The sequence below is a fragment of the Monoraphidium neglectum genome (genome assembly GCF_000611645.1).
Source record: "Monoraphidium neglectum strain SAG 48.87 unplaced genomic scaffold scaffold00074, whole genome shotgun sequence".
NCBI classification, from domain to species: Eukaryota; Viridiplantae; Chlorophyta; class Chlorophyceae; order Sphaeropleales; family Selenastraceae; genus Monoraphidium; species Monoraphidium neglectum.
In genome coordinates this window covers 3694-28027 of record NW_014013554.1, presented here as the reverse complement: position 1 = coordinate 28027, position 24334 = coordinate 3694, and the positions used below count along the sequence as shown (strand labels likewise).

Here is a 24334-nt window from a genome sequence, read left to right as displayed (position 1 = left end):
GTGTGTGTGTGTGTGTGTGTGTGTGTGTGTGTGTGTGTGTGTGTGAGAGAGAGAGTGTGTGCGTATGTGTTTGTCCTGAAAGAGAGCGTACAGTTTGTTCTGTGCGCGTTTGCATGTGTGTGCACCAATACAGAGGAGTCTGATGTGGATCGCATCAACGCGTGGCCCGGCTTGGCGCACCACAGTCCGATGACTCATCACACGTGACAGCAGCAGACGCAGAGGCATGCCGTGCCGAAGTGGTCCTCTTTTCTGATGTGGTCCAGCTATCTCTGAAGTGGTCCAGCCGTGCAACGTCGACCCGCACCTGTGCCTGCTGGTGAAAGCGCCTCTTGTTGCGGATGATCTTAAGGGCGAGGTGCTGCCCAGTCTTGTAGTCCAGCACCTTGAGCACCTGGCCGAAAGACCCCTTGCCCAGCACGCCCAGGACCTCGTACCTTGAGGGAGGGCGGAAGCGGTGGGACACATGGCAGTGTATCAGTGAATGGGCTAGGCAAGACGACCCTGTCAGAGCAACGCGGCTGCTGCGATGCATGAGACGCCCGACCACCGTGCCCTGCGATCCTCGCGCCGGCCGCAGCACCTCACCGGTAGGCGATGTGGTCGTGTGTGGTGACTGTGTAGTCCCCGCGGTCGTCGTCGTAGCCATAATTGGTCGCAGACAGGTGGGGGTTGCCCTGCACCTTGAGCGCGTCAGCCTTGCCCAGGAACCAGACCTGAGGGGGCCACGGGGACGGGCGGTGATGCAAATTTGATGTGTGCCCGCGATGCGTGCTGGCCTGGATGACTCGCTCGCTGGTGTGCGCCGCTGGCCGCATGCTGGAAAGAGCGGATAGCAGCGGCCTCTGCCATGCAAGTGCGCATGAGCCGGGCAAGCCGCTGCCACCGCGTCCCCAGACGTTCACTGACATTGCTGGAATGCTGGCGCGATGCCGTGCGTGGTCCATCCCGTTCCCTGCCTCCCGGAGGAGACCCCGCTGCCACCGCCTGCCATGGCAAAGTGCCGTCCCTGCCGCTTGCTGGCCTCCAAGCATGCGTGCCCACCTGGTGGTACTGCAGCACCTCGCTCTGCTCAAAGGACGTCAGGTAGTCACTATACCGCTTGAGGGCCTGAGCAGGCGTGATAGGTCCCATCTCCACGCCACTCCCTTGCTCCTCCTGCTGCTGCTGCTCCTGCTGCTGCTGCTGCTTCTGGGTACGCTGCTGCTTCTGTTGATGCTGCTGCGTCACCGCCGCCCCGGCCTGCTGCTGGCTCTGCTGCCAGGCGTAGGCGCCGCGCGCAGTCGCCGCCGCGCCACCGGCGCGGGCCTGAGAGACGGGCGGCAGGCTGCCGGGCGCGCTGCACCCGAGGGGCCGCGCGCTGAGGGCCTGGTCCGCGGTTGCATGGCTGCCGCCTCCCGCCGTGGTGCTGTAGCCGTCCCCGCCTCCGCGCCGCGCCCCAAAGCTCAGCGGGGGCACTTGTGGCGGCTTGGCAGCTCGCGCCGCCACGCCCTTGTGCGCGCCCTGCCCAAGCGGCCCCGACCCTATGGCATCAGACATGTGCTGCTGCTGCAGCAGAGGCTGCTTGTTGGTCGGGGCTGGCATCTTGCGCGCCACGGCGGGCAGGCGTGCTGCGCCGCCAAGCTGGCCGACTGTCCGCGAGGAATAGGAATTTGCTACAAACAGGTCATCTAACGCGTCAATGGTCAGCTGCACAGGAAGAAAAGGTGCGGTTCAGGGCAGCGCGATTAGAGGTGAGCACCGAGAGAGTGCTGTGACAGCTGCCCGATTGACTCGATTCGCGGCAACTAGCGCCGGTGGCAGCAGCAGCGGCGGCGCTGGGTGTTGAGGTGCAGATGGCTGCAGCACATCCCCTGAGCCTGCAGCTGAACATGGCCACTTCGATCGGCATCTTTTATTATTATCACCTTGCTGTTCAGAGGCTTGCTCCCATAGGCTCCCATCACGGCGCTTTTTGGCGCGGGCTGCAGGTGAAGGCCGAGTGGGGGCGAGTTGACTCTCGGACAGATATGCTTGTGAGACTTCAGATTGTTCACGATACAGTTTTGGTGGGAACTGGTCTCCTCGTTTGAAGGCATCAACCCAAACGAACTGCAGCTGGCTGTGGCTGCTGCCACGCACCTGCATGAGCCATGCAGGTTTCGATATTCCGGCTATTATCTTACGATACTTTGCTTTTGTGTCAACATGATTGGCGCTCCATCAGGCTGGTCAAACGCGGTACGGTAATGTTGCCCGCTGCCTTTTAGTCCTCGATCCTCGTTAGGGTGCTGTGGATCCCTTTTTGGGAGTTTCGTATATCAGTCTTCATTTGTGACCGTTCGCGTAGGGTTTTTCATTCTGCCGTTCTTCTCACTTGCGCTGGTCGTCCCGAGTGTTGCGGCCGGGTGCCGGCTCTGCCTTGACAATGCCGCAACACGCATGACCTACCAACAACCTGTAGGTCCCGTGTAGCACAGCGATGTCCAAACGCCAAGAAACAGCAACAGCCGTAGTGCACGTCCTCAAAAATTGTTGGCATCTCCTCATTGATGATGGCACAAGTCACACCTATTCTTGCAGCTTCTGACGTTTTGTTGACCCACAAGTCTGCAATTTCACCTGTGTATCTTCATAACCCAACAAAACTGTGCAGCCATTTGCCTTGTTGGCAAGTGTGTGCCGTGTGTCTGTGTAGCTGCCCCCGCCCGGCACGCGTGCAGCGATCACCTTTCACATCAAATTCCTGTTTGGGGACGCGACAATGAACATTGTGCCGAGCAGCACTTCGTGCATTGGGTGCGGCTGCCACAGCTCAAGCACGGCCGGCCACGGTGGCAGGAGCAGTACCGTACGGCCACTTGCCGCCAGCCCACTGGGGGCACTGAACCACCCCACCAACCAGCCACCAACCCTAGCTCCGCAAACAGTGAGCAAGTACTAAAGCCTCAAGAAACAACGCCAGAAAATAACCCGCACTCATACTATACTATCACCGTGACCCCGACAGCGTCAGATCAGAAGATCGATCGCAGCATCGCATCCGGAACGATGGTGGCCGGCAAGCGCGTGCTCATAATCTCCACAAGTCATGAAAAGCTTGGCGACACGAACGAGAAGACAGGCCTGTGGTGAGACAGCGGCGGCACCCTGGATGCTCAGACGGCGCGGCGATGCTGTTGCGAGGGGCGAGGGCGCGGACTGCATGCAGAGAAGCACGCAGTGAAACCAGCAATGGGAGGGATAAGTATCGCTCAAGCCATGCATGTGCAGGCAGCTTCATCCACCAACCCATTCGCTTCATTTGCCCTGCCTGCCCCCCTGCCAGGATGGAGGAGGTGAGCCTCCGGTGCAGCGCCCCACACACATATAAACACCGACCTGCCTTGTATGGAGGTTGACCACGCGCGCCTCCTCGTCAACAGCGGCTTGGCCAAGCGCGCCCCCGCCACAGCCCTCGCCGCGCGCCCTCAGAGGCTTGGGCACGCGGCCCGAGCTGAGGGCGTCACCCATCACAACCCCTTGGCAGCTGCCCCGGCCGCACGCCCCCAGTCAACAGCTGCGCCCCTACACCCCCCCCCTGCCAGCTGGCGCACCCCTACCTGATCTTCAAGGCGCACGGCCTGGAGGTCACCGTGTCATCGACAAAGGGCGGCGAGATCCCCGTGGACGAGGCCTCGCTCGCGGCGCCGTTCGTGACGCCCGAGGTTGAGAAGTTCCTGCTGGACGGTGCGGCGCGCGCCGCGGCCCAGTTCAGGGGCAGGCCAGCTGCTGGGCCAGCTGCTGGGTTGGCCGGGCTGGGGCCGGGAGACTGGGCAGGGACGACCGCGGCCTGGCGCGCGTGGCGGTTGCGGCGTGTCGCAATGCGCAAGGGGCGCCGCACCAGTGAGCGCGGCAGCTCTTCTCCACCCCCTGATTTTGGCTGCCTGCGCCCACCCAGCAGCCCGCCCCTCTCCCCTCCCCTCGCCCCGCACCCCTGCCTGCGAACCAGACTCCGCCATGGCCCAGGTCCTGGAGAGCGTCCCCCTGGCTGACGTGGCGGACTGGGCGTCGTACGACGCAGTGTTCCTGGTGGGCTTGGGGGTTGCAATCCATGGTGCACGGCGCCAGCAGTGACGTGCACCCTGGTGCAAGAGGCTGCAGCGCCAGGTGGCTGCGGCTGCCTTGCAGCCACGCAGTGATGTGATTAGCAGTGGCGAGCCGCACCCCAGAGCAAGGGGCCGCTGGTGCTCTCGTGAATTTGTCTGCAGCACAGCGCGGCGGCGTGTGCATGTCGGCTGCTGTGCCGCCGCACCTGCTCTGGCGCCATGCTTACTGTGCGGCCATGATCGGCCCCCTTCCGCTCTCTCCGCTGCACTGCGCGCAGCCTGGGGGCCATGGCACCTGCTGGGACTTTGCTGACAACGAACTGATCATCAAGGTGTGAGCGTGGGGCACAAATAGCCAAAGAGTTTTGCCGGGGGGTCTGCTGGTGCCCAACTGGCTGGCACGCGCAGGCATTCATGACCAAGGCAGTAAGCCAGCATTATTTGCAACACGAGAGGGAGAGAGGGAGGTAGAGAGAGGCAGAGAGAGAGAGAGAGAGAGAGAGCAGACTTTGCAGGCTGATCAGCCTGCTTAAATTGAGGGAGGGAGGGCCGGCTTGCACAGCTGAAGCTGCTGCGGCCTGCAGAACAAGCGTCAAGGCTTGGTCAATCACCGGGTGTTTTCAGGGCTGCGGTGCGGTGGCCGTCTGCTGACGCTGATGCGTAGCGCCAGCCCCCCTCCTGTCCCACACCACACTTGCACGTTCGCGTGCGCAAACGGTCAACGCCAATAAAACGCCGACCGCCTGCCGCAGGTGGTCAACGGCCTGGCGCGCGCCGGCAAGGTGGTGGCTGCGGTGTGCCACGGGGCGAACGGGCTCGTCAACGCGACCGACGCGGAGGGGCAGCCCATCGTGAAGGGCCGCGAGGTGGGGGGCCACACGCGCAAGGGCGCTGGGGGAGCTCGAGCGGGTCTTCGCGTGACCAAGGCAGATTCCCGTATGCGCGCCACGGGCGGGATCGGTAGCCCGCGGGAACCCCGCCAGCAGGCCGGCGCGGTGCGCTGGCAGTGGTTGCCCCCCCGACGTCCTCTGGCCCTGGCCGGTCTTTTGGGGGTGGAGGAATCCACCGACTAGCCCGTGACCACTGTCATCGTAACACTGAACATGTAACTGTCAATCACTGTTGACGCCCACTAGGTGACCGGGTTCAGTGACGCCGAGGAGTACGCTGTTGCCAAGGAGAAGCTGATTCCCTTCATGCTGGAGGAGCGCCTCAAGGAGCTGGGGGCAAACTACACCAAGGTGTGTTTGTGGGCGAAAGCGTCTGCGCTTGCATACTTGCGACTGCATGTACGCATCAAATGCGGGTCGCTGAATCGGGGGAGCGCACCACATATGCTTTTGCTTCTGGCTCCAAGAGGATCTGACACCAAGCCCTCAGATATGCGAGCGGCGCCACACCAGCAATTTGTCGGAGCGCTGTGCCTGTTGTTGCAGCGCACCCGGGAGGGTGATGCGCAGCAGCACGCCACCCATGCGCGCGTTGCCCGCTGACCCAGCTCCCCGCCTCCGTGCCGCCCGGTGTCTCACACACGCGCGCAATGCACGCTTCCATGCGCGCACATGAACAGGCCAAGGAGAACTGGGGTGTCCATGCCCTGCTGGACGCGCGTCCGCCCTTCCCCCTGGTCACTGGACAGAACCCCAGCAGCTCAGCCCTCACAGCGGAGCTGATCGTGGAGGCACTCGGCGGCCACAAGGCCGGCGCCGCGCCGCCCGAACTGCACGCGTAACTGCACGCGGGACGACATGCAGGGCTCCCCACGCCTGCATGCGGCGAGGCGCGGGTGGTCACGCAGAGGCTGTGCGGCGTTGCAGGCCACCTTGGCAGGTGGCGAGGTTGGTGCTATTGCCACTGTGCGAAGCTGCACAGCTGCGGCAAAGTTGCTTGATTGGCGGTTGCTGTCCTCTTTGGTCAGTCTGCCCTCGGGGCGCTGCGCGCTGTTGCTGGGCGGCTTACTCCTGGCAGGTAGTACTCGCACACGTTTTTTGGGGGCTGTGCTTCCAGTTTTTGGGACTGTGCAAAATACACAAACTGCAACGAGGGGGCTCTGACAGCTCAGGGCAGCTGTAGTGGCCAGACAGGCAGTCCCAGTTGGCCAGATGGCTCAGGGCAAAGGCACAGAATTATGGCTGTCTCAATCAAAGGGAATTGCATTGGTCGAGCTTTGAGCCCCCCTGGCGACAGCTCCCCAGAAACACCGAGCCGTTTGCAGCTCAGATGTCAAAACCGCACGTGGCTCGCAGATGAGTCAGAGACGGATCTACATCTGCCAACGAGAGTGGTCACCAAGGAGGCAAGGCCAGACAACAGGTGTACTAGATTGCGTCGCCTTCCCGCCTGCCTGATGGTGCTATGGGGCCTGCCACACCCCGAGAGACCTGCCTCACGTACTGCAGGCGTCTTGCTGGGCGCAGCCGTGTGTTTGACAGGCCCTTTACAAGCCCGCGCAGCGGCCGGCGGTGCTGCAGGCAAACAAAGACGGTGCATGTGGGGATGACACCCCTCCATAGCAATACGGTTGGTTCTGCTTTTGCACCAAGACTAATGCGGCTGGTCACAGGAGAGATGACTGCGGTGTGCGTGCACCTTTGAGTTGGGTCAAGAGCCAATCGGCTCCATCGACACACATCAGAAACACAGAGAGCGATCCAGGCAAACGTCAAACAAGGGCGCCCTCGTCTTAAATCCCACAGGAGCACTGCAGGAGACCGCGGCCCAGAGGGCTGCCTGGAACGGGCAGTGAGGTCCACGTCATCACTCGGCAAGGGTATCAACACTGGGGCGATGAGCCAGCCACAACCCAAGGGGGCGATGATCAGACTCAGACGCCAACACGCTGCTGCATGGAAGTGTTGACCTGTGTAGCGGGAAAGGCCTCACTTTGCAAGCGCCTGGGCGGCGCGCACCGCACGCAACTGGGCCCCACTGCGCATGGTGACGCGTACTTCGACACCCGCCGATTGCATGGTGGTGCATGGAGCGTGCTCGTGGAGGCTGAGCTGTCGTCCATCAGGCCGCCCACTTGTCACCGGTGAGCCAGGACATGTACTTCTCCTGCGGGTGACAACACAAGGGGGCGGTGACACAGGCTTCGTCGCGGCGGACATTTGCTGCTGATTGACCTTTTTTAGTCACATGATCGAGGACTGGCTCTGCCAGCTGTGTAAAACGAGTAGCGCCCTTGACCCGGGGCAAGCCGGCGCCGGGGGTCTGGAGGAGCACAGTGCTCATCATCCCTGCGTGCTCCGCCCACCCACACCCACAAAACGCCACAGGTGCCAACAGTTTCCTTGTCTTCTCCCCAGTCCCTGCATCCCCGCGCAGCGCGCCACGGCCCGCCCTCGCACCTCTCCCACGCGCCCCGACACATCTCCCGTGTCCCCCGTGATGGCGATCCCCGAGATCCTGATCTTGCTGCCCGCGGGGCTGGCCTTGTCCATCTGGATGGTGATCTGGCACTGGGGGCTGGCCGTGGGGTGCACCTCCTGCAGAAACAGCACGGTCTGGTCGTACGTCACGGAGCCCCCCAGGGTGTTGGCGTCGCACGTGCAGCCGTTGCCGCAGCTGCGAGGCGGGGACGAAGAGGCGGAGGGGGTTGAGCGAACGATGGGCCTGCGGCTGCGGCGTCGGCCCGAGGCGCGGGCGGGGGGCGTGGGGCGTGGGGCGGAGGCGGTGGGGGCGTTGGGGCCGCAGCTGTGGCTCACGTGACCTGGGCGTCCCCAAAGCCGGTCTTGGCCTTGGTGTAGGTGAGCACCACGCCGCGCACGCCGCCCGCAGGGGTGGTCGTGTCGACCTGCGAGGCGGCCAGGGCAAGCGGGGACCAGGGGGCAGACGTCAGCGGTGGCCGCTGCGGGGGCAAGCTTGGCAGGCGGCGAGCACGTTGGCAGACCAGCAACAAAACACCCTCTTTCGCTTTTCTCTCGACCCGGCTCGCGCCTTGCAGCACAGGGCTTGGCTTTGCACACCCGAGCCCCAGTGCGTGTGGGCGGGCTTTACTAGTAGCACTCGCAGGCGGGCAGGGCTTGCTGACCTGCAGCACCAAGGGCACGCCGGGGGTGGTGGTCTCGTAGCCGAATGTCGGGAAGTGCTGGCCGCCGTCATCGTAAGAGACGACCTGGGGTGGCGTTGGTCCGGTTGGGTGGCGGCAATGCGCGACGTGTGTTTGCGTCAGGGGGGCCAGGGGGTGAGAATACAGGGGCGGCGTTGGGTGTGCGCAGACCAGTCGTTCAAGAGTCAACAAGGAGTGATGCTTCTCAAGCGGGCCAATTGCCAGCAAGGGGCCTGTGGACCGCCTGCAGGCTGCGCTGCCACCGCCCCTAGTCGGGGAGCGCCGCACCACGCCCGCCCCAGCCGCTTGATGAGACCGCGCAGCCAGGGACTCACCGCCCAGCCTTGGCTGGCGATGACGAACCGAGTCATGGACTTGCCCTGGGCGCAGATCTGGTCCTTGCTGCCCTCGTTGCCTGCACAGCATCTCCCAGCGCAGGCCCGCCTCGTGAGCGGTGGTCAAAGGTCCCAACGGCAGAAGGCAAATGCACGGATGCCCCTTGCAACAGGGTCTGTCTGCCCAGCGGCGCGGTGCGCCGGCTGCTCAGAGGGGCGGCAAACGCGAGTGCCCCTGGTGCAGGGGTCGCAAGAGGCCCAGGGGCGGGTACCCCCAGGTGCGCGCCAGCCCTCACCGTCATACATGGGCGGCGGCAGCGGCGCCCTGGAGGCCGCGACCTCCGCCAGCGTCACCGGGCGCAGCAGCAGGTCGACCGCGGTCTGCTGCAGCAGGTAGATCACCATGTCGGCCATCAGCTGGTGGCCCCTGTCGTTGGGGTGCAGCCGGTCGGGGCCCATGAAGTCGTCCCAGGACATGCCGTCGCGGCCATTGTCGCCCAGCTGCCAGAGGGCGTCCCTGCGGCGGGGCGCGGCGCGGCATGCGGGATTGAGGTTTACGGGCCAGCGAAGGCACAAGTGCGGGGCTTCTCCGCCCACGAGACGCACATGCATGCGGGCCGCGGCACATCGCAGCGCTGTGCGGCAAGGCACGCTCCTGGAACACCAGATTCCCGCAAATACGATGCAGCCTGAGGCGGCTGGAACGACGGCCCGTGTGATGCCACGCACCTGAACGAGATGGTGGGGATGTCGTAGTACTGGGCCAGGTTGCCATAATTGTCCTCGGGGGTGGCGAAGAACCCGCGCTTGGCCTTGCCATCGCGGCCGCCCGGGGGCAGGGCCATCTCGCTCACGAGCATCTGCACGTTTGGGTCGGGGAGGGGGCGTATGCAGCGGGCCTCGTCGGGGTGTTGGGGGCGTCTCCGGTGTGCAGGGCGGCGCAGCGGGGTCAAAGAGGGGGTTTGAAGCCGCAGCGGCGGCAGGAGCCCCGGCTCTTTCACGGGCCGAGATACAGAGACGCGGCCGCCCCCTCTATGAGGTCATCCCCGACGCCTGCTGGCTGTGGGGCCGCGCTGGCCACCGGGAACGCGCGTGCCCCGTCGCTCGTCGCCCCCCGTCCCCCCCCCCCCAGGGGCCGCGCCCGCGCGCCTGCATCATGACGACCGCCGGGCTGGAGGGCTGCTGCTGTATCTTCCGCAGGAACCGCTCAAAGGAGCGCGTCTTGTCCTGCGGCGGCGTGACGAGGATGTCCATCTCGCTGCCGTCGTTGGCGATGAACTCCACAAACACGAGGTCGGCAGTCGCGTTGAGGAACTTGTCGATGCACAGGGACGTGATGTAGGACTTGGTGGCTGACCGCGCGTTGTTGAAGAACGAGATCTTGGGGGAGACGCCCTTCTGGAGGGCGATCCTGACGAGGCTCCACACGTCGTTGGGGTTGACCGGGTCCATCTTGCGCGTTGCGACGGCGCCGGCGGAGACGGAGCCGCCGAGGATGTCTATTTCGACCTTCTTGCCGGAGAGCATGTCTGACATGACGCGGCGGAGGCGCGTGCGGGGGCCGCTGTAGGACTGCGGAGGTGAGGGGTGGGGTGGGGAGGCAGGAGTGGGGTGCCAAGTGGGAGGGCAAGTGTCGAGGGGGCGAGGTGGCGGGTCAAAGGTGAACGGCAGCTGTGCATGGCCGCGTGTGACCCTTCAGGCGTGTTGCGCAGCAGCCGTGCATAGAACTGCACCCCTGAAGGCGCGTACCGGCGCGCCCAAAGCTGGTAGCAGCGGCCCAAATTACCCGACAGGCCCCAAGCTGGATCAACCGCCGGACAGCATGCCCGCCCTCGACCGTCCGTAATTAAAAGCGCACTGCTGCGGCGCACGACACCGCACCTGGGCGCGGCGCATAAACTCCATGGGCAGGTCAAACTTGTAGTCAAGGAAGGCGCCCAGGGTCTCGCCCACCGTGGCCGCGCCGTTTGCCGCAGGCAGCTTGGCAATGTTGCCGCGGTAGACTGCCCACTCAGCCGGCTCGATGGCGAGCGCGACGGTTGCAAGCAGCACCGCCACGAGCACGGCGGCGCGCAGGGTGCGGGCGGCAGCGTGCATGGTGGCGGCTGCTGATGGCAGTTGCTGCCCCTCAGCGGTCGCGTGAGTGTGCGCGCGCCGGCGTGGCGCACGTGTGCGCTTGGGCCCTGCTGCGGTTGCTTAGAGAGTCACGCCTCCGGTGTTTATGCGTGAGATTTATGTGATGCTTGAACCTTGCATCAGCTTGAAGGTAAGGCACTGGGCTCAGCGGAGAAGGACAAGAACCGAGCCTGCGCGGTGGCTGATGGGGTGACCCGAGCGTTCCGCCCGTGGACGAGGTTGGAGCTGCAATAAGTGTATTGGATGCAATAATTCAAGCGCGAAACCAACATCGCGCTTGGGGGAGAAGCAAAGAATCGAGCAGTTGGGAGAGTTTTGCCTTTGTGGCTTCCTATTGTAGCCCCTGGATAGCGTTTCGATGCATACCCTGCTCTTTCATCTTGATAAGGTTGCAATACGCCCGATCTCGCCGCCTGAGAGCCCCTTGTGACGGACTCACCAGGGTGAGCCACCACGGACGAAGCGCCACCTTGTGCGGCCCTTGCAGCGGGTGGGTGAGAGCTCCTGAGCGTTTGTTGGACTAATAACTGTATCACTTCATTTATAGCGCAACGGTGGCCCGTGGCGGGCGGTGAGACAAACGGAAGCGGGAGTACCCGCCGCTTGGGCGCGCGCGCGGGGCGCCGCTGAACACCCGCACTACGGGGCTTGAGCTAGCTTTTTGTCAATTTCCTCATGCTGTCCCACGTATCAACAGGTTGGAAGCGCAATTCAAGAGCCTGCGTGCCAGGCCAGGACGTCAACACTCAGCGGCGCCAGGCCCTTTGGCGCATCCCCATAGGGCAGCTGCCGAAAGCGCCAAGGCCTGCGGCCGCATGGCCCATCGACGCAGCGGCCCCGCCGCCGCCGCCGCCGCGGCTGCCGTCCTCCTGGCACTCCTGGCCGCCGCGGCCCTCCCGGCGACCGCCCTGCTGACGCCGGCGCAGGAGACTGAGTGGCTGTCCTACCAGAAGACCATCTCCGCAACCGCGGGCGCGGCCACGGGCGCGGCGCTGTCCGGGGCCCACTCCTTCTCGACGCCCCTGCAGGGGATCCTCTCTTCAAACGTGTACACCGGTGGCAACGGCCGCCTGCGGCGCGTCGTGGCCGACCTGCTCGCCGGCAAGGCAGTGAAGGTCGTAGCCATCGGCGGCGTCGCCACCAACGGCTCCGACGCCTCCTCCCCAGGCCGCAACGACTACTTTGCGCAGTACGTCGCCTTCCTCTCCCGCGCGTTCCCGGCCGCGACGGTCACGCCCGTCCGCGCGTCGGCGGGGCTCGCGCCGTCGTCGGTGGTGGCGGGTTGCCTGGACCGCTTCCTGCCGAAAGACGCCGACCTGGTGGTCCTCGAGATGACTGCCAGCGACGGCGCCACCATGGACGCGTCGATCGTGGCCCCTGTGCAGCCGCGGGCGTACGAGATCCTGGTGCGGAAGATCTTGGGGGCCGCCAAGAAGCCGGCGGTCGTCATGCTGCAGGTGCGGGGGCGCGGCGGCGCGTGCACGTTGGTCGGGGCCAGAGCGAGGCCGTTTGGGGCGGGTGCGTTGGGGATGAGCGCGCGGGGCGACGCGTTGAATTGCGGCTGCTGGTCGTGGGTGGGCTTGTGGGTCCCATCAGCGTGCAGCATATGCGAGCGCATGCCGGTGCTTCTGGGCCCACGTCGAGCCCTGTGTGGTCAGCTCCCTGCTGCTCAGTCTTGGATGTTCGATTTGCAGTGCAAGGGTGCAATCCAATCGCAACCTGCAATCCGCCCACCCCCGATTCACAATTCCTGAACCACAACGCCGCAACCCACCCCAGACCATGCCCCCCGGCATGGGCAACGGGACGCGCCCCTTCTACCTGACCCCCGAGAGCCCCGCCTACGCGGCCGTCAGCGGGTACTACAACGTGCCCTACGTATCGATGCGCAACGCCCTGTGGCCCAGCGGCCAGCTCACCACCAACGGCCTCCTGGCGTCGCGCGCCGTCGTCGCCGCGGACGGCTCCACCCCCAACGACGCGGGCCACTCGTGAGTGCGCCCGCCCTGCCTGCCACGGGACGCACCACCCCTGACGTCGCGAGGCCCTTGACTGTGCCCCTACCCGCCAGCGTCTACCCCCCGAACCCAGGCCCTCCGTGAGCCCCTGTCAACGCGCGACGCCTGCACCCCCTCACAACATCCCTTCACTCCCCTCCATCCTGCTCTCACTACCACGCCGTCCCAGCGCCCTCGTGGACTCCTTGGTGATGCTGACTCAGCGCACCGCCATGGACCTGCAGCTGCTGCCCTTTGGCACCTGGGACACCAAGCAGGCAGATGCAGACGTGCCCTCAAAGGTTGCGACCGCAGCGGCCCAGCCGCAAGCCGGCCCGCGCCGCCCGCCTGCCTTGGTGTCGGTCAGCAGCTGGATTGCAGCACGACAGCATCAACTGGCCTCCGCTCACTGATGCCCATGGCGACCTCACCCCAACGCTGCCCATCCTTTTTGCCAACCTTCACCTCCCTCCCACACAACCCCAACACACGCACAGGTCATGTTCATGGGGTCTGATGCGCAGGCCGCTGCCCTCAAGGCTGCCGCCTGCTCTTGGGTGCGGAACGCCAGCGTGTCGACCACCGGGGGCTGCCCCACGGGGGTCGACCAGCTGTGTGGCCTGGACTACAGCTCATGGGCCGCCGTCAAGGACGGCTACGCCAAGAGCGTCACCGAGGTGAGGCCGGCCCGGCCGAACGCGCCCCAAGGAAGGGCCGCAGGCAGCGCCTTCAAGCTTGCGTGTGCACGGGTTTGCGACTTGCTGGCCCTGCGCGTCAGCATCCGCCTGCATGCCTGGCAGGCCCCGATTGGTTCTGCTGCACGATTGGTTGTGGCCTGGATGCGCACGCCTGCCGCATGCATTGCCCAAATCTGTGGCATTGGGTTGTGCAGATGTTGGCGGTGCATGTCTTCATATGCATCCACACCCGGACAAACATCACACCACCCCCCGTCAGACATTCGGCGACAACGCGTCCAGCGGCAGCAGCAGCAAGATGGGCGCCATCATCGGCGGCGCCGTCGGGGGCGTGGTGGGCGGCCTCGCCATCATCGGCGGCATCGTCGCCTTCTTCGTCGTCCGACAGAAGCGGCGCGCGGCGGCCGAGGAGGCGGCCTACAGCTCCAAATTTTCAATCTCTGGCCTGCCCATCACCGCAGCGGCGGGCGGCGAGGCGAACGGCGTCAACGGCCACGCGCCGAGCAGCAGCTAGTGCTGCCGCGGAGGAGGCGCGACTGCCGGTTCGCCCCTGAGTTTGCCGTGGCCGCTGCGGTGGTGGTGTGACTGACAGTCTGCCGCTGATGCCCCTGCAGCTGTGCTCTTGGGGCCGCCGCCCCAAGAGGCGAGCGCTGGCGCCCTATGGCGTGCATGTACATGCGTGTGGTTGCGTGTGAGAGCATCCAGCCCGCTTTGCAGTGAGGCTGTGCGACTTGTGCTTACAGGGCGGGAGAGTGTGGTTGCAAGCCGTCACATGGCACCGGATTTGGCGGTCTGGCGCCACCTCAGCAGGACCAACCGCTGGGAGGCGACTGACGTGTCCATGGGAGTCTGGGTGCTGTCCGGGTGACTGTTGGAGAATTTCAGACCTTCTCTGGAACTTTTTCGTTGCCCTCATTGTGCTGTGTGTCATGCACAGCGTGGTGGGCCATGGTTCGAGGCAGCGGTCGCAACAAGCCTTCCTGGCACCATGCACCGCCCCCAATACCAGGCCCGTGGTGCAGGCACACCCATGCTAATTCATTCGCACCCCCCCAGACTTCCGTGGTGCGGCAGACGCGCAGCTTCAGCGCCGCGCTCGATGCCGCAAGGTGCTGAGTTCACTGCAGGTCAACGGCCTCGTGCGCAGCAATCCATCGCGTTGATCCGGGGTGCCACGCGTCCCGAGCCGCCTTGCACGCCTGCACTGCAACTGTCTCCACGCGAGCGTGCCAGGCACCTGTAAAGCACCCACTGACGGCCCTGATGTGTTGATTTGGACAGGAGCTGACCACCAATGCAAGCATGATGGTGTGTTGAACCATGGGTGCCATATTGCCGCAGCAAAAGTAGAGTTCGCATGCAAAGTGGGTACTGCTAGAGTGGGATGTGCAGATTGCTGCAGGCCCTTGCTTCGCAAGCCAGGCTGGTCCTTACACCTGACTGCACCAAACTACTTGAGACGCCCGCATTCATGGCCCAGGACAGTTGGCACATGAGCGAGCGCAACTTCTGGCTGTGCTGTAGCCGCTCTTTTGCGTTGCAGCCCCCGCGGGCTGTGCTGTAGCCGCCCCGTTGGCAGCAGCGGTGTGTGTGTTCGCGGTGCCCATCAGCCCAGTGGTCTTGGACATCGAGCACGATTGCATCCGCAAAGTGCTTACTTGATATTGCTCTCTCGCTGTACCCCTGACAAGCCGCGAGCTGCGAGCTTCTCTTAGCATCAGATCTCTGCTTGACCACCCGCGCACGCGCTCTCGCAATCCCAGCATGTACATCTAGCAACTCTTAGGGGCGCCGTGGCCCGCGGACGAGCCCAGACTTGGACATTGTTGACGCCGCGCCTGGACGATGGGGAACGCCTGTTTTCTGCCGAAAGGTGGTGAGCATCGCAGGAAATGATGCAGTCGTACTGTACGGGATACCATATGCTGTGCGGGTGGCGCGTCGCACATTTGCGTCCGGGCTCGGCAACCGGACACTGCCACAGCCCGGGCACGCTGCGCTTTGCGTCGACCTGGCGTCGAGACGCCGCTCATTATCCTCAATCCTGTTCTGCCGATCGCAGCGGCAGCTGCTGCCGTAGCCTTTGAGGGAGATAGCCAGGGGCCGGAGGAGGAGCAGCAGCTGCAGAACGGTGACGCAGCTGTCCCCGCATTGACAGGGGCCGTCTCCGACCCAGCAACCCGGCCCTCACGCGGCCCCGACGGCATTGACCGGGACGGCGCACCTGAGGACTCTCGAGAGCAGACGCAGGGGCGCTCGGCCCCTGCCCTGCCACCCAAGCCGCAGCCTCCGGCGCTGCCAGTGGGGCTGCTACAGCAGCAGCAGCAGCAGCAGCAGCAACAGCAGCAGCAACAGCAGCAGCAGCAGCAGCAGCAGCAGCAGCAGCAGCAGCAGGAATCGGAGGATGACCTGCAAAGCCGAGGCACACAAAGCCATGGCCCCACGTCAGCAGGCGCTCGCAAGTCCTCTCCGTTGACGGCCGCCCTGCCTGCGGTCGACTCGTACCCTTCCAGCAGCGAGTGGGGCACCTGGGGCAGCGGCGGCACTGGCCCAGTGCAGGCCAGCAGCGCGCCAAGCCCGAGCTCCCTGCAGCAGGCGCAGGCGCAGCCCACAGGCGGCGCCACGCACCCCCTGCAGGAGGTCCTCATTAGCGCCACAACGGATGCAGTGACGGCGTCGCGGCCCCCCGCGGAGGCTGGCCCGCAGGCGGGGCCGAGCGGGACACCGGATCGGGCGGCATCGAGTGCCCTTGGCCCTGGAGCGCCGCCAGAGGCGTGGGCCTCGCAGCAGCGAGCGGCGCCCCAAGGCCCTCGGCTTGGTGAACAGGGTCACAGGAGCGGCAGCAGCGACCTCGGCAGCAGCGGCAGCGGTGGCAGCGATGAGGGCTACCTCGACAGCCCCAACCGGCCCCGTTTGGAGGGGCAAGCACCGGCAGCAGCTGCACAGCTCTGCCCCGCGGCAGCCACCAGCGCTGACGCGCCGTCGCCGCACCCGCCCGCGCCGTTTTTTGGCCTGTCGGACGCCAGGTCGAGCCCGGACTGGCCGCGCCCCGCCAGGGGGCCGTGCGACGCGCTTGCCGCCGGCCCCCACAGCTCGCCGCCGCGCTTGCTGGAGCGCGCTGCTCCCGAGGCTGCGGAGGAGTGGGGCGGCGCGAGGTCCCGAGGGGCCCCCGCCGCAGCGCCCACGCCAGCCGTGGCTGCGGCTGTGCCGCAGCTGCGGCTGAGCGCCGTCGCCTTGCACGGGCGGGGGGCGTCGGACCCGGTGCTTGCCTCGCCGCTGCGTTCGGCGCTGACCAGCTCGCGCGGGCGGGGCAGCGGCGCGCAGCAACCCGATCCAACAGCCAGCGGGCCGCAGCCGCCCCGCCGCATGTTGCGACCTCCAGTTTCCGCTGCCAGCCGCAGGGCGCACCTCGCCAGCAGCAGCTTTGACGCCGTCGCCGCGGCGGCGGCGGTGACAGCGGCGGCACCAGGGACGGCGCAGGGGCCGCTCACCAGCGGCGCAAGCACGGGCAGGAGCTTTGGCAGCGGCCCCCAGGCCCTCCCAGAGCGACCAGCCGGGTCCGGCTGCGACCGTCCTGCCGCCGCGCGCGGGCTGGGGCGCAGCCTGTCGGCCCGGCCGGTGGGCTGGGGGTGCGGCGGCGGCGCGCCTGCGGCCGGCTTTGTTGCTGCCCAGCGGCGAGGCGGCCCCTCTGCTGCCGCGCCGGGACACGCTGCCGCCGCTGATGGCGGTGGCTGCAGCCTTAGGTTGTCGGACGGCGGCGATGCGGGGCTTCACCAACACCAGCGCCCGCCGCCAGCCGCCCCGCAGCCGCGCAGCGAGACGGCTGCCAGGGCTCAGTCGCAGCAGCAGCAGCAGCAGCAGCAGCAGCAGCAGCAGCAGCAGCAGCGGCAACAGCAGCAACATCATTTGGGCGCGACGCGGCACCGTCGGACTGCGCCAGCGCCCTCATCCCCGGCCCGCGGCGACAATGGCGGCGGCGGCGTAACAGCTGGCAGCAAAGACTCTGCCCCAGAATCTGGATATCGCAACCCTTTCCTGTCTCCCTCACCTGCCACCGGATTGCCAGAGAGGGCAGGCGGCGCCGCCGCCGAGGCACCAGCGACAGCGCCTGCCCCAGCTCCTAACCCCTTTGTGTCGCCGCCGCCATCTTCCCCGCCACCCTCAGCCGCGGAAGCAACGCCGGCTACCCCGCTGCCGCCGCCGCCGCCGTCGGCCCGCTCTCCAGGCTTTGATCCGCGAAACCCGTTCCTTTCGCCATCCCCAACAAAATCGGCCCCCGCCCAGCGCCAACCGGCGGCGGCGCCATGGCCGGTTCCACAAATGGCTGCGGAGCCACCAGCGGCGAGTGGCGGCAGCGATGACGTCGTCGCATCGGACCCGCGCAACCCCTTCCGGGACCTTCCAACACAGCAGCGGCAGGAAGCCCCATCGCCGCCAGCAGGCGCAACTGGTTTGGGCGGGGCACCCCAGGGGGCTGCGGCAGACGTGGCCGCGGTGCTTGCGAAAATCAAGAGGGAGAGGGCGGCGGCGACGGCAGCACTGCTGGCGGCTCGCGGCGCGAGCAGCCCTGGGGTGGGGCCGGGCGGCGATGGCGGCGGCGGCCAGCGCGCCGTCAGCGCGGCGGGTGCGGTCGGCGGCGGCGGACGGCGCATGGGCTCTGCTGGAGGCGCTGGCGCCTTGAGCAGCGGCGGCGGGGCAGCGGCAGCCGCAGCGCCGCGAACACTGCTGCCGCCGGCGGCGCCAGCGACGAAGCCAAAGCAGCGGCGCGTGGACGATCTCGATTTTGAGAAAGAGATCGACGCTATTGAGGCCCAAATCACAGCCCGTCTGCAGCGCTTGGGCAGCGGCGCGCGCTCCAGCAGCGGCGCCGCCGCCGCCGCCCGTCCAGCTGGCCGAGGCTGCGGCGGCTAGCAAGCGCTGGCTTGTGGCGCCCGTCGGACGGACAGCTGTCGACATCATAACCTCGCGCACGGGCATCGCGCAGCGCGGCTGAGAAGACACTGCATCAACAGCTAGATCAGATTACTTGAGCTCAAACAGCGGTAGACAGGAGTCCAAGGAAGGAGGACCCAGGTCAAACGCTCTCACAGCAACCATCCGAGACATACCTGCAGTGACTGCTACGGATAGGCCGATTTGCACCCTTTGCAGGCAGCAGGCGAGCGTGCTTATTCCTGGTGTGCCTATTCCTGTTGCCAACCAGGACGATACCCCTTGTTCCTTATTGTCCGCCACCACCTTGAAGTGGTGACACACCAGCCACCGCACCGTGGCCCCACACTCCTCAGCCCTTCAGGCGCGTCGCCACGCGGCTCAAGAGCCGCGGGTGCCTAGTCTGGTTGACGCCTCTTCCCTGCCAGCAAAGCGCCCTGACGTCCCACCCTCGACCCGTTTTACCAGTTGCCGTGCACCTCCTGACACACAAACCCCAAACATTGGTAGCTAGTACTTGACAGGCAGTGTCACTGCACACTGCCTCGTGACCCTGAGCTGGTGACCCCGAAAGCAGAGCCTCACGCTGACATAGACATCTCCCGCATCCAGCTGCATCCCCCTTACGCACCCGCGATCGCCCTCTGGCACCTGCATCTCCACTGTTGGCCAAGATTGCCCAGCCGGATTCGCGCAAGTACGCACAGTCGGTCTATGTCCCACCGGATTAAGGCTGTGTGTAAACAGCAGTGCTCCTGGCAGGCTGAGCGGTCTGCTGCCTGCGTGCATGCAGCAGCATAAGTGCGTTTGTCATAGCAGGACGATTTGCAGCTTATCAGAGGGTTGCACTAATAATGCTTTGCCTGATAACGGCAGCCTGTTGCCCAGCCTGATGGGAAGGGGACTCAAAACAAAAAATTCAAGGCAGGGTTTACAGGGTCAAATCAGCACCGACGATGGCACAGGCACAAGTGCGCTCCGCTCCGCGCTGTGAGTGGGCGCTCTGATAGATCAACTTGGGCCCAAACCGGGAATGTTAACCGTGCATCGCGGCATTTGGCGTGCACCACCTTGAGCGTGTTGCACGGGCGGGTGCGGTACCGTACTTGCCGTTTCTGGGTGGTACGTAGTTACTGCCATCACGCAGAGGAGCTACACACACACACACACACACACACACACACACACACACACACACACACACACACACACTCAAGAGGGACATCCAAGATCTGATACGCGTCTGAAAGTTCGGTTGACCTGAATGCTGGGTTGTGAATACATCGGGCGTTGCCACGTAATGCACAATAATGCGCAAACATGACACAAACATGTCAAAAAGGGACGCTGGGCACATCACAGCATCTGCAAGCAAACCCTTACGTTGCCATCTGCATAGGAAGCCAAGTCTATTGGGCGCGATCAGTGCAACGGTCAAGCGTGACGCCCCCTCCCTGCTAAGGCTCCGCCGCCAGAGCGCTCACTGCCACGCGATCATGGTGGTTGGATAGCCGCGTGCTCTCCTGCATGCTAGTCACGCATGAAATCCCTGCAACATGCACGGCCCTGTTGGGTTGTGGCTGAGCCAGCCGACCTGTATCTCTGGTGGTGTTGTGCCATTGTCATGCATGACAATGGCACAATACCTAGCCCGGGGGTTGATTGGCGTTCACCATCAGCCAGCCGACCCAGAGTTGTCAGCCTGCCACGCCCCTAATGCCAACGCTGCACCCGCGCGGCCAACGGCACCGCACCTCCTGGTCCCATCCCGCCGCCACGCCCAGCGAGCTTCCCGCCCCGGCCGCCGCGGTGGCGCAGCTCCCGCCGGGGCTTGCTGTCAGCGCTCTGCGCTCATGGCCACCGCCTGGAGCGCCGTCCTCACCCCCTCCGCGTCCCCCTCGGCGCAGCACCACCGCATAAATTGGTAAGGCACAGCAAAAAAGTGCGCCGCACGCGCCGGGTCCCTGAGCTGCTTGTTCAGCGCCCTAAAGACGAGCACACACGTCGCACTGTCTGACTCCACTGCCTTCAGCAGCGCCAGGACGCCGTTGAACGCGGCGGCCTTGGCCCTGGGGTCGGCCAAGGCGTCCTCAGGGGGCCACACATCCGGCAGCGTCGGCAGCCGCCGCGGTGCGCCGGCCGCGGCGGCGGCGTGCGGCGGCGCGCCGGTGCTGCGGCTGGCAGCGGCGCTGGGCGGCTCGTCGGTGGAGGCGGCCTGGGGGTGCTGCGCCGCAGCCTCTGCCTGCGCAGGCGCCTGCCGATGCGCATCAAACCCCTCATCAGCGTTGCGGCTGTGCTCACGCGTGAGCGCCGCAGCCGCCTCCGCTGCCGCTGCCGCCTCGGCGGCCGCGGCCTCAGCAGCCGCTTGCGCCTTTGCGTCCCTGTCATTGCCGTCCTCAGTGGTCGCCAGGCCGGCGGAGAGGCCGGCAGCCTGCAGGTCTCCGAGACTGGAATCTGCAACCAGTCCGATCAGTCCGGGCGTCGTTCGTAGTATTGGATGTACAAACTCTGCTGCCTTCAGCCCGGCGCCGCTGGTTCCCGCATTTGCGATCGCAGGGCCGCTGGTGGTCCCGAGAGCGATTGCAGCCGCGCCGTCGCCGCCAAACCAGGGTCCGAGGAAGAGGGGCACACGGCTGGGCGGCTGCGTGAGAAGCTGCTGCAGTGGCCGCACCTGCCACAGCACCGGGGCGGCGGCAACTCCGTTGCTGTTGCAAGGCCAGTCAACCGGTGGGAGGTCAAGCCCGTCATCCTTCCCGCCTGCTGCAGTGGCCAATGCCACCAGGGTGTGCGCCAGCCCCGCCGCACAGCCTGCGCCGCGGCTGCTGTCCCTGCTGCCGCCGCCGCCGCCACAATTGCAGTCCACCATAGCGCGCCGTTTGCGCGCAAAGCTCTGGTCTCCTGAAGCCAGCGGCTTCGCAACACAATCCCTCGCGGACTGCGGCAAGCTACCGGCAGCGGCGGCGGCAGTGGTGCACGTGGCGGGGCACGCGGCAGGCTGCGCGTGGCCCTCCTCGAGCCGCCTCGCCTTGCCCTCACCAGGCCCCGTGCCCCCAACCCCACACTTGTAACACTCAGCCTCATTGCCCTCTGAACGCGGCCGCCGCCGCTCTGTGATAGCTGGCCGCCGTCTGGTGGCTGCGGCGCCGCTCAGGACGTGGGCCACGGCGCGTGCAGTGGCCGAGGCCACAACTGGCGCAGGAGCTACTCCGCTGTCACCCTCGCCAGGACCTTGCCCCTGAGCTCTCGGCTGCGCGGCCCTGCCACCCGCCCCGCCGCGCAGAGCTGGCTGATGTGGGCCTGTTGCCCTCCCACTTTGCGCTGCTTGGCAGTCGCCCTCCCAGGTTTTCCTGCGCTGGAGAGTATGGTCTGCGTCCTCTTCCTCCTCCAGCTGCTGCTCCTGCTGCTGCCTCTGCTCTTGCTCCTGCTGCTCCTCCGCCTCCTGCTGCCGCTGCTGCTGACTTCTTTCCGCCTTTGCCGCAGCCGTTGTCATCTGCTGCACAGCAAAGGCCACAGCCGCCGCCTCACCCACAGCCGCCGCTGCTGCCAGGCCCGGGCTGGCTGCCGGCATGGCGGGCCTCCCGCTGGGGCCGAAGTTGAGAGAAGCCCTTGAGCCGTGCAGGCGGGCGGCCGCCGCATCATATGGGGTGGCAGCCTGCTCCTGGGTGTCAAACAGCCCCAGCAACTGCAGCAGTGCAGGAGGAAAGCATGGGTGATGGTCACGTCGCGCGTGCAACGTACAGCGCACTTGCAGCGCTGCTTGATTCGACAAGTGCTTGCTGAGGCCTCGTCGAGAGTGAGTGTTGCACAGCGAGGGACGAGAGTGGCCAAGCGGTGGCCCGCACGCTTGCGGTGAGGTTCAGCCCGCCTGATGCCGCCGCTGGGGTTTTGCGAGCAAGGGCGCGCAACCAGCTGCTGCAGGTGGCTGCTCCAGGGAACGTCATCTGCACACCACCAAGCACATGCCACACGCGCAAATGGATGCTGCCTGGCACCACTGGCAGGCGTCAACACACCCGCAAGCTGGCTTAAGCCAGTGACTTTTGAGGCACCCACCAGGCAGGCGTGTGCAGCAGCAAGGCTCACCGCTTGTGGCCCAATGTCGCACGCCGCCACGCAGCATCTCCCCGCCTCTGGTGGCGCCAGACGTACGCGCGCCTCCCAGCGACCGGTCGAATGCAGGCTCACGCCCCGGTAGCGGCTACTGCTGGCACAAGGGCTGCCGTATTGGAAGCGCCTGCATGCGTCAGCGGGGCGCCGCAGCGCGTGTATGAAGCGTCTTCGTTCAGGGTTTGGGATGGCGTTGACTGGGCCAAGATCAGCATGCGTTGGATGGCGGATGCGACTCGGTCGATCCTCGAGGCGGCTGCCGCTTCATCCCCACGGAATGCTCCCCAGTCCGGTCGATGTACTTGTGCATGCGCCTGGGATCGCGTGGCTCCAAGAGTCACGCCAAGCAGCAGATAGCGCCGGCTGCCCAGCTTTTGGCCTGCTGCACGCATGTTGATGTATATGCCGGTCGCATGCAGATGAGTGCCAGACGGGTCGCCCCAGCTGCGTGACGCACCCCCTGAGGGATGAGACGGCCTGGGAGCGGTCAGTCGTGGCCAGCAGCTCCGGCAGCTCCTCCTCGTAGTCAGCGACAGGGAACTGGTTGTAGCAGCGTGCGTGCGTGCGTGCGTGTGTGTGTGTATATGTGTTCAAGTACGTGTGTGTGTGTGTGTGTACGTGTGTGCGCGCGCGCACGCGTGCGTAGCCAAGGACGAGGATGGAGAGTAGCTTTGGCAATAGGGCAGGGTGGGGCAAAAATACGATGCTGCCGCAGGTGTTAGTGATGCGCCTCCGCCTCTGTATTCCAGCGGCTGCGCTACAGAGGAGGAGGCGCGTCACTTGACAAATGAAGGAGGCGCGGGCACATGCGTGGTCGCCAAAAATGGATGGCCGCCGGCTGCCCAGCAACTTGCAGCGCCCGTATTCGTGTGCAGTCGTGAAGCAATGCCGGTGCCTCGCACAGCACGCAGCCGCCATCGCGGCTGCAAACGCATGCCTGCGTGGCTCATGTCCTGTCAACGCATCTGCCGCCTGCAAGCAGCCGCCCCGCCCTCGGCCTGAACCTCACGTTGAGCGCCGAGTCGAGCTTGAAGAAGGCCAGGGCGGCGCGGTCGTACACCCTTGAGGAGGATAGGACAGGGGCCAGTGGCGGGGTTGCTTAAAGGGCAGACGGATGAATTATGGAAGCACAGATTTAGGGAGTGGTGACGGTGTTGGATGATCGTCCGATTCTGCAACTGCCGGTGTTGGTTGCGATGAGCCTGCTCTTGTTGAGCTGGCAGGGATGCTTGGGGCCTGTGACCGTGGGGTACTGCACAACACGCTCAGCACGCTCAGCACGCTCAGCACGCTCAGCATGCTCAGCACGCTCAGCACGCTCAGCACGCTCAGCGTCTGAAGCTCGCGCGCAAGATCTTTCACGTTCGTGTCCGTGGCACCAGCGCGCACCTGGCAGCCTCCTCCTCGTTGTCGTATGCCCCCAGATGCAGCTGCCTCCCACGGCCGCCCACCACCCGTGCCGCCTCTCCGCCGCTGAGCCCGCCGCTGCCGCTGTCCCAGATCTGCGGGTGTGGAGGCGAGGGGTTCAAGGTCGGTGGGGTGCGTGCGCCACATGCATGAACGCCTCGGCGCGGTGCTCTTGACCAGGGCATGCGCGCCCTTTAAAGGCCGGCCGCCGGCTCATGGGAGACCGCGGCGGCCGTCCGAGCAGCTTCTCAGCCAACTCGCATGCTCAAGCAGAGCTTTGCGCGGCGGCCGTGCAGCGCTGCACGCAAGCAGGGACCGACCGCGCGACAGTCGCGCAGCCCGCAACGCACAGCCCAGCCCCGCGCGTACACGCCATGTTCCCGTGCGTGGGTGCATGAGTCGCACTGCAGCAGGCCGTGCTGCCGCCCCACCTGGACCTGCCACTGGCCGGTCCTCCTTTGCTGCGTCACCCCCTTGAAGCGGCTTGACACGGGCGGCTGCGGCGGCCCCTCCTTTGACCGGCGGCCACCCCTGTGCTGCGGCTGCTTCGACGTCCGCTGCCGTCCTAGGACCTTGAAGCCGCCGCTGCCCGCGCGCCTTCTGC

At 65.7% G+C, this 24334-nt stretch overlaps 5 protein-coding genes across 5 annotated transcripts in view; 2 read left to right on the top strand and 3 right to left on the bottom strand.

Moving 5' to 3' along the window:
• MNEG_0837 (dual-specificity tyrosine-(Y)-phosphorylation regulated kinase) overlaps positions 1-1943 on the bottom strand; it is a gene marked incomplete at both ends in the record, with an annotated part of 5439 nt that extends 3496 nt beyond the window's left edge. The window contains 4 exons of the mRNA XM_014050681.1: positions 308-437; positions 589-716; positions 1045-1689; positions 1908-1943. Of these exons, the coding sequence (XP_013906135.1) occupies positions 308-437; positions 589-716; positions 1045-1689; positions 1908-1943 (939 nt within the window). The remainder of the gene's footprint in view (positions 1-307; positions 438-588; positions 717-1044; positions 1690-1907) is intronic.
• A 1087-nt stretch (positions 1944-3030) lies between these two features.
• Positions 3031-5799, top strand: MNEG_0836 (putative chaperone protein HSP31; the record flags this gene model as incomplete). Its single annotated transcript, XM_014050680.1, has 8 exons — positions 3031-3110; positions 3308-3317; positions 3567-3708; positions 3971-4050; positions 4346-4399; positions 4820-4933; positions 5204-5308; positions 5638-5799. 8 exons carry the CDS (start codon positions 3031-3033, stop codon positions 5797-5799), a joined length of 747 nt encoding a protein of 248 aa, XP_013906134.1.
• A 1280-nt stretch (positions 5800-7079) lies between these two features.
• MNEG_0835 (hypothetical protein) lies at positions 7080-10550 on the bottom strand (the record flags this gene model as incomplete). The annotated part of the gene is made up of 9 exons (XM_014050679.1): positions 7080-7124; positions 7418-7634; positions 7775-7863; positions 8101-8184; positions 8454-8533; positions 8750-8970; positions 9183-9313; positions 9615-10025; positions 10335-10550. 9 exons carry the CDS (start codon positions 10548-10550, stop codon positions 7080-7082), a joined length of 1494 nt encoding a protein of 497 aa, XP_013906133.1.
• An 854-nt stretch (positions 10551-11404) lies between these two features.
• Positions 11405-13798, top strand: MNEG_0834 (hypothetical protein; the record flags this gene model as incomplete). Its single annotated transcript, XM_014050678.1, has 5 exons — positions 11405-12046; positions 12369-12580; positions 12777-12888; positions 13084-13263; positions 13544-13798. The coding sequence occupies 5 exons, from the start codon at positions 11405-11407 to the stop codon at positions 13796-13798; spliced, it is 1401 nt and encodes a 466-aa protein (XP_013906132.1).
• A 6255-nt stretch (positions 13799-20053) lies between these two features.
• MNEG_0833 (AP2-like ethylene-responsive transcription factor) overlaps positions 20054-24334 on the bottom strand; it is a gene marked incomplete at both ends in the record, with an annotated part of 5541 nt that continues 1260 nt past the window's right edge. Inside the window, 6 exons of the mRNA XM_014050677.1 lie at positions 20054-20670; positions 21742-21898; positions 22300-22450; positions 22781-22863; positions 23333-23384; positions 23713-23825. Coding sequence (XP_013906131.1) covers positions 20054-20670; positions 21742-21898; positions 22300-22450; positions 22781-22863; positions 23333-23384; positions 23713-23825 — 1173 coding nt within the window. The remainder of the gene's footprint in view (positions 20671-21741; positions 21899-22299; positions 22451-22780; positions 22864-23332; positions 23385-23712; positions 23826-24334) is intronic.